General features: G+C 40.1%; 1 protein-coding gene across 1 annotated transcript in view; it reads right to left on the bottom strand.

The window, feature by feature from the left end:
- akap6 (A kinase (PRKA) anchor protein 6) overlaps nt 1–14,253 on the bottom strand; it is a 163,654-nt gene extending 149,401 nt beyond the window's left edge. Inside the window, exon 1 of the mRNA XM_060932814.1 lies at nt 13,930–14,253. Coding sequence (XP_060788797.1) covers nt 13,930–14,253 — 324 coding nt within the window. The remainder of the gene's footprint in view (nt 1–13,929) is intronic.
- Between the last annotated feature and the right edge of the window lie 229 nt (nt 14,254–14,482).

Here is a 14,482-nt window from a genome sequence, read left to right as displayed (position 1 = left end):
TGTGCAAAATTACCCTCTGGATGAGTGTGTAAAGGGACACACTTTCATATAAAAAAAAACCACGAAATTGGTCCAGAATATGCACTTTAATGTTAATTTGGACCTATTTACACTATGCAAAAAAAAGCAAATGAAGGAACCTCTCTCTTAATGAGCCAGCAAGATAATGTAGTTTGAAAAAGTATTAAACTCTCTTGGGGCGGCACAGTGGTGTAGTGGTTAGTGCTGTCGCCTCACAGCAAGAAGGTCCAGGTTCAAGCCCCGTGGCCGGCGAGGGCCTTTCTGTGCGGAGTTTGCATGTTCTCCACGTGGGTTTCCTCCGGGTGCTCCGGTTTCCCCCACAGTCCAAGGACATGCAGGTTAGGTTAACTGGTGACTCTAAATTGACCATACGTGTGAATGTGAATGGTTGTCTATGTCTATGTGTCAGCCCTGTGATGACCTGGCGACTTGTCCAGAGTGTACCCCACCTTTCGCCCATAGTCAGCTGGGATAGGCTCCAGCTTGCCTGCAGCCCTGTAGAACAGGATAAAGCGGCTAGAGATAATGAGATGAGATTAAACTCTCTTATCTCGTAACCTCCATCCATCTATTATCTGTAACCACTTATCCTGTGCAGGGTCACAGGCAAACTGGAGCCTATCCAAGCTAACTATGGGTGAGAGGCAGGGTACACCCTGGACAAGTCACCAGATCATCGCAGGGCTGACACATAGAGACAAACAACCATTTCACACCTATGGTTAATTTAGAGCCACCAATTAGCCTAACCTGCATGTCTTTGGACTGTGGGGGAAACCGGAGCACCTGGAAGAAACCCACACAGACACAGGGAGAACATGCAAACTCCACACGGAAAGACCCCCATCGGCCACTGGGCTCGAACCCAGAACCTTCTTGCTGTGAGGTGACAGTGCTAACCACTACACCACCTATATAGTAACCTGATATTATGCATTCATTCATCTTCAGTAACTTCAACAGCTTATCTAAGGAACAGGATGCAAGATGGGATAACATCCTAAATGGGATGTCAGTCATTTAGAGTGAGCAATCCACCTACCAGCATGTTTTGGAAGGTAGGAGGAAACCAGAGAAGCCAAAGGAAACCTGGACACAGGGAAAACATGTGAAACTCCACACAGACAGAAAGCCAAGCTCAGAATTGAACGGGGGATTCTGGAGCTATGACGTGGCAACGTGAGCCACTATTCTGTCCACTTTATATTATACAGTGACATACACGTTGGCTTTCATTCAAATTCTATTGTACTGACATCCAGATGGGCTCATGCAGGTCTGAAGTAAGTATGGACACTGATGTATCTATGGAATGTTGATACAGAAAGTAAAGCAGGTTCCTCAGGAACAGCGGGACCAGATATATTACTCAAAAACTGTATCTCATATACAACCCTGATTCCCAAAAAGTTTGGATGCTGAGTAAAATGTAAATAAAAACAGAATGCAATGATTTGTGAATCCTTTTTGACCTACAACCCCGATTCCAAAAAAGTTGGGACAAAGTACAAATTGTAAATAAAAACGGAATGCAATAATTTACAAATCTCAAAAACTGATATTGTATTCACAATAGAACATAGACAACATATCAAGAATCGAAAGTGAGACATTTTGAAATTTCATGCCATATATTGGCTCATTTGAAATTTCATGACAGCAACACATCTCAAAAAAGTTGGGACAGGGGCAATAAGAGGCTGGAAAAGTTAAAGGTACAAAAAAGGAACAGCTGGAGGACCAAATTGCAACTCATTAGGTCAATTGGCAATAGGTCATTAACATGACTGGGTATAAAAAGAGCATCTTGGAGTGGCAGCGGCTCTCAGAAGTAAAGATGGGAAGGGGATAAAAAATCCCCCTAATTCTGCACCGACAAATAATGGAGCAATATCAGAAAGGAGTTCGACAGTGTAAAATTGCAAAGAGTTTGAACATATCATCATCTACAATGCATAATATCATCAAAAGATTCAGAGAATCTGGAAGAATCTCTGTGCGTAAAGGTCAAGGCCGGAAAAGCATACTGGGTGCCCGTGATCTTCGGGCCCTTAGACGGCACTGCATCACATACAGGCATGCTTCTGTATTGGAAATCACAAAATGGGCTCAGGAATATTTCCAGAGAACATTATCTGTGAACACAATTCACCATGCCATCCGCCGTTGCCAGCTAAAACTCTATAGTTCAAAGAAGAAGCCGTATCTAAACATGATCCAGAAGCGCAGACGTCTTCTCTGGGCCAAGGCTCATTTAAAATGGACAGTGGCAAAGTGGAAAACTGTTCTGTGGTCAGACGAATCAAAATTTGAAGTTCTTTATGGAAATTAGGGACGCCGTGTCATTCGGACTAAAGAGGAGAAGGACGACCCAAGTTGTTATCAGCGCTCAGTTCAGAAGCCTGCATCTCTGATGGTATGGGGTTGCATTAGTGCGTGTGGCATGGGCAGCTTACACATCTGGAAAGACACCATCAATGCTGAAAGGTATATCCAGGTTCTAGAGCAAGGCAAGGCAAGGCAAGTTTATTTATATAGCACATTTCATACACAATGGCAGTTCAATGTGCTTTACAGAAGTAAAAACAAAAACAGTAAACAATAGAGAAAAAAAATTACATAAAATAATTTTATTTTTATTCTAAAACAATTAATTAAAAGAATTAAAAGAATTAAAAGAAAATAATAAGAATTAAACAATAGTAGAAATAAAATAATAAAATGCCAAAAAGAAAAAGGAGAAAAAGAAAAAGAAACCAGCGGAATAAAATAGAATAAAGTTAAAGTAAAGTTAAAACATGCAGAGAAAGTAAAGATTATAAAAAATGTAAAAATATTAATTATTTAACAGAAAGCATCTGAAAACAGCTTGGTCTTTAACCTAGATTTGAAGCTGCCAACAGCAGGAGCATTTTTAATGTCCTCTGGCAGTTGGTTCCATAGCTGTACTGCATAGTAGCTAAAAGCTGCTTCACCATACTTTGTTTTAACAACTGGTTTTAATAGTACATTTTTCTGTTGCGATCTGGTAGATCTGATTGGGTTAGGCCGCTGCAACATATCAGAGAGGTAATTGGGCCCTGTACCATTTAGAGATTTGTTTACCAGCAGCAATACTTTAAAGTCAATTCTGTAGCTTACTGGAAGCCAGTGAAGGGACCTTAGAATTGGAGTAATGTGCTCTGTTCTTTTTGTTCATATGAGAACCCTCGCCGCTGCATTTTGAACCAGCTGAAGTCGTTTGATGGTCTTTTTTGGCAAGCCTGTGAAAAGGCCATTGCAGTAATCAACCCTACTAGAGATGAAGGCATGTATTAGTTTTTCCAGATCATTTTTTGACACAAGTCCTCTTAGTTTGGAAATGTTTTTTAGGTGATAAAATGCCATTTTAGTGATTGCTTTCATGTGACTGTCAAAGTTTAGCTCGCTGTCAATGAAAACACCAAGATTTTTAACCATTTCTTTAGTTTTAATCCCTTTTGTGTCAAGAATAGTGGTAATCCTATGAGAGCAACATATGCTCCCATCCAGACAACGTCTCTTTCAGGGAAGACCTTGTATTTTCCAACATGACAATGCCAAACCACATACTGCATCAATTACAGCATCATGGCTGCGTAGAAGAAGGGTCCGGGTACTGAACTGGCCAGCCTGCAGTCCAGATCTTTCACCCATAGAAAACATTTGACGCATCATAAAACGGAAGATACGACAAAAAAGACCTAAGAGAGTTGAGCAACTAGAATCCTACATTAGACAAGAATGGGTTAACATTCCTATCCCTAAACTTGAGCAACTTGTCTCCTCAGTCCCCAGACGTTTACAGACTGTTGTAAAGAGAAAAGGGAATGTCTCACAGTGGTAAACATGGCCTTGTCCCAACTTTTTTGAGATGTGTTGTTGTCATGAAATTTAAAATCACCTAATTTTTCTCTTTAAATGATACATTTTCTCAGTTTAAACATTTGATATGTCATCTATGTTCTATTCTGAATAAAATATGGAATTTTGAAACTTCTACATCATTGCATTCCGTTTTTATTTACAATTAGTACTTTGTCCCAACTTTTTTGGAATCGGGGTTGTATATTCAATTGAATACAAGATATTTCATGTTCAAATTGGTCAACTTTATTGTTGTTTTTTTTAAATAAATATACACCCATTCTGAATTTCATGCCTGCAACACATCCCAAAAAAGTTGGGACAGGGGCATGTTTACCACTGTGTTACGTCACCTTTTCTTTTAACAGCACTCAGTAAGCAAGCATTTGAGAAATGAGGACACTAATTGTTGAAGTTTTGAAAGTGAAATTCTCTCTCATTCTTGCTTGACATGTGACTTTAACTGCTCAATAGTTCAGGGTCTCCATTGTTGTATTTTGCACTTCATAATGCGACACACATTTTCATTGGGAGACAAGCAGGCCAGTTTAACACCGGCATGCTTTTACTATGAAGCCACACTATTGTAACATGTGCCGAATGTGGCTTGTTATTGTTTTGCTGGAATAAACAGGACATCCCTGAAAAGAATTTGTCTGGATGGCAGCATACGTTGCTCCAAAACCTGTATGTACCTTTCAGCATTAATGGTGCCTTCAGAGATGTGTAAGTTACACATGCCATGGGCACTAACACACCCCCATATCATCACAGATGCAGGCTTTTGAACTGTGCACTGGTAACAATCTGGATGGTCCTTTCCTTTTTAGTCTGGAAGACAGAACATCCATGATTTCCAAAAACAATTAAAAATGCAGACTCGTCAGACCACAACACACTTTTCCACAGAAGTTCTCAGATGAACTTGGTCCCAGAGAATTTGGGAGCATTTCTGGATGTTCGTGATATGGCTTTCACTTTGCATGGTAGATGCACTGACGAACTGTTTCCTGACAACAAATTTCCAAAGTGTTCCCGAGCACATGTACATAGTAATATCCTTTATACAATCATGTCTGTTTTTAATGCAGTACCACCTGAGGGATCAAAGGTCAGAGGCATTCAATGTTAGTTTTTGGGCCTTGCCCATTATGATCAGAGATTTCTGTGGATCTTCTGAATCTTTTGATGATATTATAGCTTGTCGATGGTGAAATCCCTAAATTCCTTACAATTGTACATTGAGAAATGATGTTCTTAAACTGTCGGACTATTTGCCCATGCAATTTTTCACAAAGTGGTGAACTTTGCCCCATCCATGCTTGTGAATAACTGAGCCTTTCCGATTACCAATTAACCCGTTTACCTGCAGAATGTTCCAAACAGGTGTTCTTTTTTTGAGCATTCCACAACTTTCCCAGTCTTTTGTTGCCCCATTCCAACATTTTTTTTAACGTTAGTCATCAAATTCAGAATGAGTGTATATTTACAAAAAACAATAAAAAGGTTTATCAGTTTGAACATTAAATGCCTTTTTTCTTGTATAGAACTGAATATCAGCCAAAAAGGATTTGCAAATCATTGCATTCTGTTTTGATTTACTTTTTACACAGCGTCCCAACTTTTTTGGAATTGGGGTTGTAGAAGAATAAAGTTGAAGCTTATAAATCACACCCTATTAAGTAATACTGCAACCATCAACCAACTCAGTTCACCAACTTCTCAGTTTTCTTCGTAATATCTCATTCTCTCACGTCTGCGCTTTCTCTTGTTGAATACAATAACATGCCAGGATTATCCAAATTATCCACAGTGCTGGGATTACGTCACCCGAAATAAACATCCACAAGCAGCTGCAAGCCTTCTCTAACTGAGACCTGATCCTGTCTCTACCCTGTACCCCTCAGAATATGCCTCATTGTATGCACACGTGTGTGAATGTGTGTCTTGTATAGTACTAGAGGCATGGTTGCTTTAAATTTGCCCACACCCACCGTGTACACATTGTTTAGTGGGTAGGGCTCAGGGAATGTAGACACCACAGCTGTGAGGCAGGATCTTTACACACCCTCCTCTCCTGCTCCACATTCTACACACAGCTGCTGGTGGATGTTGGCACCACAGCGTACAATGATAACGACATACTCTACACATAGCCATATTTATACTGCCTTTTTCAGTGAACTTTCTGAAGAGTATGAGATGTCTAAAGTGTTTTCTTCATAGAAGCCAAATAGACCAGTGATGATACCATCTAGAGACCATTTCAAGCTTGAACTTAGTAACGGCTAGAAATAAACTTAATAATCTCATATGTGATTTATTTTAACCTTATAATAGGAAACACTAGATAAGTGTGACTCTATTAAATATTATTTCCTTTTGCCAAGATGTAATTTTTTGTAGTGTAGAAATCAACAAAACACTTGACTAGTACTCGCTTTTCATACTCCTACTAACTCCCACACTAACCCCTCTCTGACAGGGTTTTATTACAGTTATTCTTAGACCTTGGACAATTTTCATTAGCATGAGGATACAGTGCCCAGCAGAATTATTGGCATCTTTCATGGAAATAAGCAAAAATGAATATACAATCCTATAGTTTTATTTAAACATTTTTCCCCCAAAACAGCAAGGTTTTTTATTTGTGCATTTTTTTCTACAAAACAGTGATTTAAACATTTATCAGCTCATTTACAAATATTAGTTTGTGATGCCTGGAATGGAGAAAATAGCAGCATCGTCCCTTCCCATAATGTCTAACAAGGAAAAACCGAGAAACTGAGATCATTGCAAAAACCTGATTTTGTGTTTCTTTAACCATTTCTTTAACCGCTTATTTATGCAGATACTAATAATAGGCACCACTGACCTGCATGCATCCCAAACATCAGCTGACTTCTACTAAAGGTTGATATGTCCATGAAGTGGTCAAATGAGCAATTTTGATAACACACACCATATTCAACAGGAGGGTTAGAGACCTCATCAAAACATTACAGTCAATAGAACCAATCCATTCTAATATCTAGATGCATGTACGTCTTGAATGATACTTCAGTCATCAGTTTAATTTAATTTGAATGAACCTACAGACATTTATAACATAAGCAACTAAATGTAAATGATTTCAAGGTTCTTGTAGAGAATGCTTTAATGATCAAACAATGACAACACATGATCAAATAAGGGTAAAGCTGGCTACTCCGATATCTCTGCTTTGAGATATAAAAGTAGCTATACATGTCTGTACTCTGCTGAATTTTATGATCATTAGCTTTTTTTCCCTTTACTTACTTACTTACTTAAGGTGGCCTCAGCCAAGCTGCACGCCTCGAAGACCAGTCTCTACAGTCGGACATGCAGGCGGCAAGCTCAGCATTGTTGGCCACCCCAACGTTCCTTATGAGTGTATTGATGACCAGGATGCCACAATCCATGAATGGGCTCCCACAGAATGGGATGACTTGTGGGGAGCTCATTGTGCCTGAGGCAGTGACCTGCCAGGCCAAGCCTCCTCCAGGCCACCTTGTCGGAGATCCTTGGGAAGTCACCGTAGAGCTCTTTGTTGGGAATGTGGTCCTGCCAACTGATGTTTAAGGCAACACGCAGCATGCGGGTGTATGAGCCATCCAGCGACTTCTTGAGGGAGATGTTCAGGGCTCAGCACTCGCAACCATACAGGAGTATGGATTCCACCGTTACACAGAACAGCTCGATCTTGAATTCTCATGATATGGTGGATTTCCAGACAGCTCTCATGTCGTTAAGGGCCTTCCGTGCAAGAGTCTTTCAGATCTTCATGTCATGTTCAGTTGAGCCAATCCATGAGCCGAGATATTTAAAATCGCTCACGACCTCAAGGGGCTTTCCAGTTTTTGTCCTAGGTGAAGCTGTGAGGGGAACATTGCAGGTCATAACTTTGGTTTTCTGGTTGTTGACCAAGAGTCCGACTTCATTACACTCTTCTTCTACATGTAGCAGCAGTTCCTGGGTCTTCAGGATGTCGTCAGAGAGCTAGGCAATGTCATCGGCGAAGTCCAGATCTATAAGCGCCTTCAGAGGATACCTTCATGATCTTTGGGGAGTGAGCGTAAGACCAAGCTCAGTTTCTTTCCCATCAATGGCTTTCCTGAAAGCGTAGTCAAGAACCATCACAAACAAGAGTGGAGCAAGTGTGTTCCCTTGGAGCACGCCTGCGATGAGCTTGAACTCATCGGAAATGCCATCAACAGTGACAACTCTGGCTCTAGTGTTGGTGTACTGTACATTGCTCTGATGGCACTAAGCAACCTCGGTGGGATACTGTACATTTTTAGGATCTTGAACATTTTGTCACGCCGGATGGAATCAAAAGCTTTCTTGAAGTCTAAGATTGTGATGACTGCCTAGAGATTGTTCTTCCGTACTTCTTCAAGGATGCGGCGTAGTGCCAGAATGTGACTCACTGTAGATCTGCCTTCCCGAAATCCATTCTGATTGAATCTAAGGTGAGGTTCAGTGGGACCACAGATGTGACTATCATTCGGTTAAAGATCTTGGCAATGACACAAGTGAGGCTTATTCCTCTGTAATTGTCAGCGTTAGAGAGGTTGCCTGATTTGGGAAGTGGGATTATGTTGGAGAGTGCAGGAAAATAAGGGGGTTTTTTTGCATTAAGTGAAATATTTCCCCATTTATATTACAGTTTAGTTGTCTATATAGTAAATGGCATGTACTAAATTTTAACAAGCAAACTTGTTAATTGAAGTAATAATACTTTTCTCCACTAGATGGCAGTCTCTTCACTTACAGTGACTGACACAGTAGGAGTGTAAAATTGCTCTGCTGGAAGGCCACAACACTGCACAGATTTACTCTGCTTTAAGACAAGTGAGTCACGTGACAGTTCACAAAGGACAGTTATTATCAGGTTTGTTAGAGCACTGAAAACACTCAACTCTGTCTGTCTAACCTTGTCTGTACTTTCACCTATCAAAATGATTATCAACTGTCATGATTATAATTATCAAACCACATTTATGTGGTTTAATGCTGTTTATATGAAATCAGAGGACTGAGAAGATTAAGAATGTCAGATGGGATGAGGGGATTGCCTGGAACACAGTGAGGAAAGCACATTTACAGGACTAATGGTAGGACTTGTTACGGACAGTGACGAAATTATGTCCTTTATTTATTTGTTCACTCATGTAAAGCCACATTACTAATTGTTTTGTATTTGAGAACCACTGAAATAAATCGAACAAAAGAATGGAAATAACTGAGCCACAGTAACAGAGGAGGCTGAGGCAATTCTATTCAGCAGTGTTTGCATGATGTAACCCAAAATGAATCATTGTCTGCTGAGAGAATAAACAAAGAGAGCAATCATTCCCAATGCAGAGTCTTGAGAGAGGCTGATCTAAACATTCACTCCACACTATTATTACTACCATTTGAACTTGAGCCGTTGTGCAGACTATCAATTTTTAAGAGGGGAAAAAAGTCATTTCTGTAATAAAAAAATGGCAACCCTATTGCCACTGAGTAACAACAAGCTGATTAATAATGAACTGGATAGTAGCTAGATATATACTTCTTCATCTAACTGAACATCAGAAACTGTGCTCTAAGAAGAAAGAAGAAGAACAGAATTGTTCTAAATTGGTCCTAAACTGCTTTTTTCGTATTCACAAAATCATCATAATTAGTACATTGAAATATCAGATTCAGCTTATTGTAAAGATCTATATATTCACTCTCTAACCAAACAAAAGCACTCCATCTTGGTTGCCGACACTTGCCCCTGGACCTGATTGGCTAGATAATTAAATAAATAAATAAATAAATAGGCAGCACGGTAGCGTAGTGGTTAGCACTGTCGCCTCACAGCAAGAAGGTCCTGGGTTCGAGCTCAGCGGCCGGCAAGGGCCTTTCTGTGTGGAGTTTACATGTTCTCCCCGTGTCTGCGTGGGTTTCCTCCGGGTGCTCCGTTTTCCCCCACAGTCCAAAGACATGCAGGTTAGGCTAATTGGTGGCTCTAAATTGACCGTAGGTGTGAATGTGAGCATGAATGGTTGTTTGTCTCTGCGTCAGCCCTGCGATAACCTGATGACTTGTCCAGGGTGTACCCCGCCTCTCGCCCATAGTCAGCTGGGATAGGCTCCAGCTGGCCTGCGACCCTGCAGAACAGGATAAGTGGCTACAGATAATGGATGGATGGATAAAATAAATAAATAAGCTAGACATTCTTGAACTTCTGTCCATCCACATTCAAATTATCTTGTTGCCACTTCTCATAGGCTTCCACATAAAAATACAATGAAAAAATGTGAACACAACCAAACAATATATTATACCATTTTACTAAGATCTTAAATTTGTCACAATGATATTTATACTTATCTCTGCTGAAACCACAAACTGCATTTCCCATAATCCCTAGCCAGCCAGTGAATTCCACCTTCCATCACATGAGCAATCACAAGACTGACAAGCATCCTATCCCCCTTCACAATCTCCAGACTTCTAATCATGCATTGCACATCTTTAAATAGACTGGTTCATTCACAAACACCTTGTAGAGTCTTAGTCCTGTTTTATAGTCAGTGATGTTAGTCAGTTTTATATCCTCTGTTTGTCACTCTGGTTATCTACTTTGGTTTTGCCTATGGCCTCGATTCAGTCCCTGCCAAGTTCAAATCTTGTTGATAACCTGACCTATGTCTTGGTTATTGTTTGTGATTACCACCTTGCCTTTTGGATTTGTCTGCCTCTGTTTTACTCAATAATCTGAACCCTGACTTTGCATCCAAGCCTGAGGGATTTCTGATTTTAAAAAAAAATTATATTATATATATATATATATATATATATATATATATATATATATATATATATATATATATATATATAAAATGATGATCGTAGGAAACCAGGCCCTAATTTATACGATTGGAAAGAGAAGTCTAAAACCAAAATGCAACAATAATAATTTTATTCCAATAACTTTCATTAAAACAATACTTCCAAAAACAACTATCTAATCATGCTGTTAGAGATGTTATTTGTCCACATACTTGAAGTAATCAAGATCATGGTAGTAACACATTTACTGTCTTGTAAGTCACAGTGTGGCGTCTCACATTTCTTCAGACGCAGACAAAACAAACATGTCCCTTCCCCAGTAAACCCCTTCACACATGATTTATTGACCACAGCAGCTAAGCTATAAAAAGCCGTGGCATGAGGGGCTTCAGTGTGTTTGCTTTAAACACAAAAAGGACCAGAGGAACATGTGTCAGAGCTAACTGAAATCTGAGGGATGAGTGGATGGTGCTCTTATAGGAGTGGACTTCAGCAGATGTTGTGTCACTCCTACATTAACAATGAACAAGCTGAGAAAGCTATGTCTGACGCAGCGTCTAAAAAGCTTCAGTTCCAAACATTCCCTTATTGTCGAGCCACCATTCTCAGAACCGGCCAGAATATTTCACTTCTTGAAGACTTCAAATATACACACCTACAAGCTTTTTATTTATAGGAACCCCTCATACAGCAATTATATAATTGCTCATGGGGTACAATTGGAGCTCTAGCAGTTACTGGAGTAATAACATTAGGATGATGTCAAACTTGGGTCCAACTCATTAGCTTATCTTGTGTTAGCTAATGTAGCTAGCACAATGGGTTTCTTTATCCATCCATCCACCCATTATCCGTAACTGCTTATCCTGTGCAGGGTTGCGGGCAAGCTGGAGCCTATCCCAGCTGACTATGGGCGAAAGGCGGGGTACACCCTGGACAAGTCACCAGGTCATTGCAGGGCTGACACATACAGACACACAACCATTCACACTCACATTTACGGTCAATTTAGAGCCACCAATTAGCCTAACCTGCATGTCTTTGGACTGTGGGGGAAACCAGAGCACGCCCACGCATAAAAACATACAAACTCCACACAGAAAGGCCCCCTGTCAGCCACTGGGCTCGAACCCAGAACCTTCTTGCTGTGAGGCAACAGTGCTAACCACTACACCATCGTGCCGCCAGGCTTCTTTATCTTTATTATAAATTAGCTAACCTACCCAGCTAGCTTCCAAGCACAGTTAGCTTGCTTAGATAGACTAATAGTCATGATTAAAGCTATCATCAAAAACATTGTGTACTGTATTCACTGTCTTGTCTAATGCTATTACTTACCTCATATCCTGCATCTTGTGTGTCATGTTATTTGCATTAATACTTGTCATATGTCTACTTTTGAGGCTAGCTAAGTTTTGTTATACTGTACACCTGTGTTAGCTGGACTAAAGTGACTTATCGTAGCTTGCTTAGTTAGCAATGCAGATTTTTGTTACCAGAATTAGATAACCTAGCTTGCTATTTTACAATTATTTATCATCACATTCTCCATGTATTCCCATAACGTTTGACATAAAAAGCCAAAAGATATTTAGTATTTGTATTGTTTGTTATTTCTATATTTGTGTAATGAAAATACAGATTTCATGCAATAAATGCCCATAACCTAATCAAGGGGCATTCCACCCTCAACTGCAAAGATTCAGTTAGCAAAAAATGACATCTTTAAAACCAGCACGACAGCTTGGTTAAAAATAGTCTGGGCAGAAATTAAATTAAAGTAATACTCCACCACACGTAGGTGATCACCCAAAACACACTGAGGGAATTGTGCTTCTTTAGTTTTGCACTGGAGCTACCATGTTAAAGTAGCTAACAGTAAGAAAAGTGTATAGGTAACAAGTAAGAGAACATATACTCTTATAGACTCTATATACTTTTGATGGTGGAAGTTGACACAAAAATTATGGAGAACTGCTAAGTACAACTGATTAAAAGTAGACCGCCTTTCAGATTTTTAAAATGCAGGTCATAAAAATAATTTTCCCCGACATCCAATTATTTTGTTTAGTGGACCGAAAGCTACTGAATTCAAATCACAGACTTCCAATTTTACTAGATTTTTTTTTTACTAGAACAATTAATGAATTTAGGGCCATGTGGCCCTAAATTCTCTGCTATTTTTTCTTGCTTCAGCATGACCTAATTCAAGATACTACGTCATGCATCACGTGGTGGGCTTTCCCCGTTCGCGCAAGGCATTGTGGGATGCAAATTTGAAACAGGAGAGGAAAACAGAAGATGTGAGTGTGCGAATGAAATGTGAAAGACCGACTACAGTAACGGAAAGCGAGAAGAAAAGGCGTTATGTTGCAAAGGAAAGGAAACACAGGACCAAACTAATAAATATCGGCGGTCAGTGAGCACCCTGGTGTGATCAGCTGTTTGTTTAGCGACAAAATGATGTAACTGTCAGTGCACAGTCAAGGTAAACCTGTGCATGCACACATGGACTTCCTCTGTCTGCTTGACTGTACAAAGCAAGCAATTTCATGCACATTATTTGCTCGGGAATCCCCTCAAATTAAATAACTTCCCAGCCACAGAATAGCCTGATATTTTGCGAGCTGTTACAGAAATAAACATATATCACAATGACCAAATTTCAGAGGGGACTAAATTTCACTGATTTTATGAAATCGAAAGGCCGTCTAGCTTTAAATGTTCCATTTCATGTACTAAACTGTGGGAAGTCACCAGCAGACAGTATTGGGCATGATTTTCTCTGTCTTAGAAAACAAACCAGGTTTAAATCTGCAGCATGAGTGTTGATCAGAGTTGTGCTGCATTGTAGCCAGCACCTGTCAAGTGCACAGTTTTCCAACAGAATCTTTCATTCTCACAGATATTCTTTATTTATAGGGGAAAAGGGGAATATACCGAGGTGTCATTAGGAACATTTTTAACTATTTGGGCACACTACACACTGATTTTGATCTGCCAATGTTAACAGAACATAACATATGACAGCTAACAAAAACATTCAACACACTATACAAGACATTTGTGGCATTGACACTTTAGGATATCTTCATGTACATCTGCATGTACAGTACATCTGCCCCACAGCATGTAGTAGTTCTAGCTTTGGCATTAAACAGTCTCTCTTACCTTTAGCTGCACCAGATGAACATCTACGTGCCTGTTGAGGCTGTCCTGCTGCACAGACTGCGTCAGGTCTCTCACTCTCTCTGTTGTAGCTCTCAGCCAGGTCTCAATCTCTGGCAGGTGAAGCACCACCTTCCAGTCTGCTCCTGTGTGCAGGGGAGGAGGTTTTTGATACCTCTTTCGGTGTTCTGGGCTCTGAAGCACCGTATCTCCACTTTCATTAGGCCCACACGGACCCTGTTTAGGGCTGGACTCCAAGGTAGGAGTGACAGAGGTGATCATAGGTGAGGCGGCTTCACTAGCCACCGGTGACACTGCAATGCTCATGCTGAAAATGTACTAGATCTGGACGATGGAGACTTTGGAACAAACTGTGGGGAGAATAAAGAAGGTAGAGGAAAAAGAGGAATGAGGGAAAGAGGGATCACAAGAAGAAGAGAGAAACATTGATTTATTTTTAAGGTTTAAAAGGGGATTAGGGATGAAAATGCACTGCAAGTCCAGTTCATGCTCTGTTGGCATACAAATTGGCTGTCACTTGCCCAATAACATGCCC

This window comes from Neoarius graeffei, chromosome 11, assembly GCF_027579695.1.
Source record: "Neoarius graeffei isolate fNeoGra1 chromosome 11, fNeoGra1.pri, whole genome shotgun sequence".
NCBI classification, from domain to species: Eukaryota; Metazoa; Chordata; class Actinopteri; order Siluriformes; family Ariidae; genus Neoarius; species Neoarius graeffei.
The sequence above is the reverse complement of the archived record's forward strand: the minus strand, read 5'-3'. Positions and strand labels throughout refer to the sequence as shown.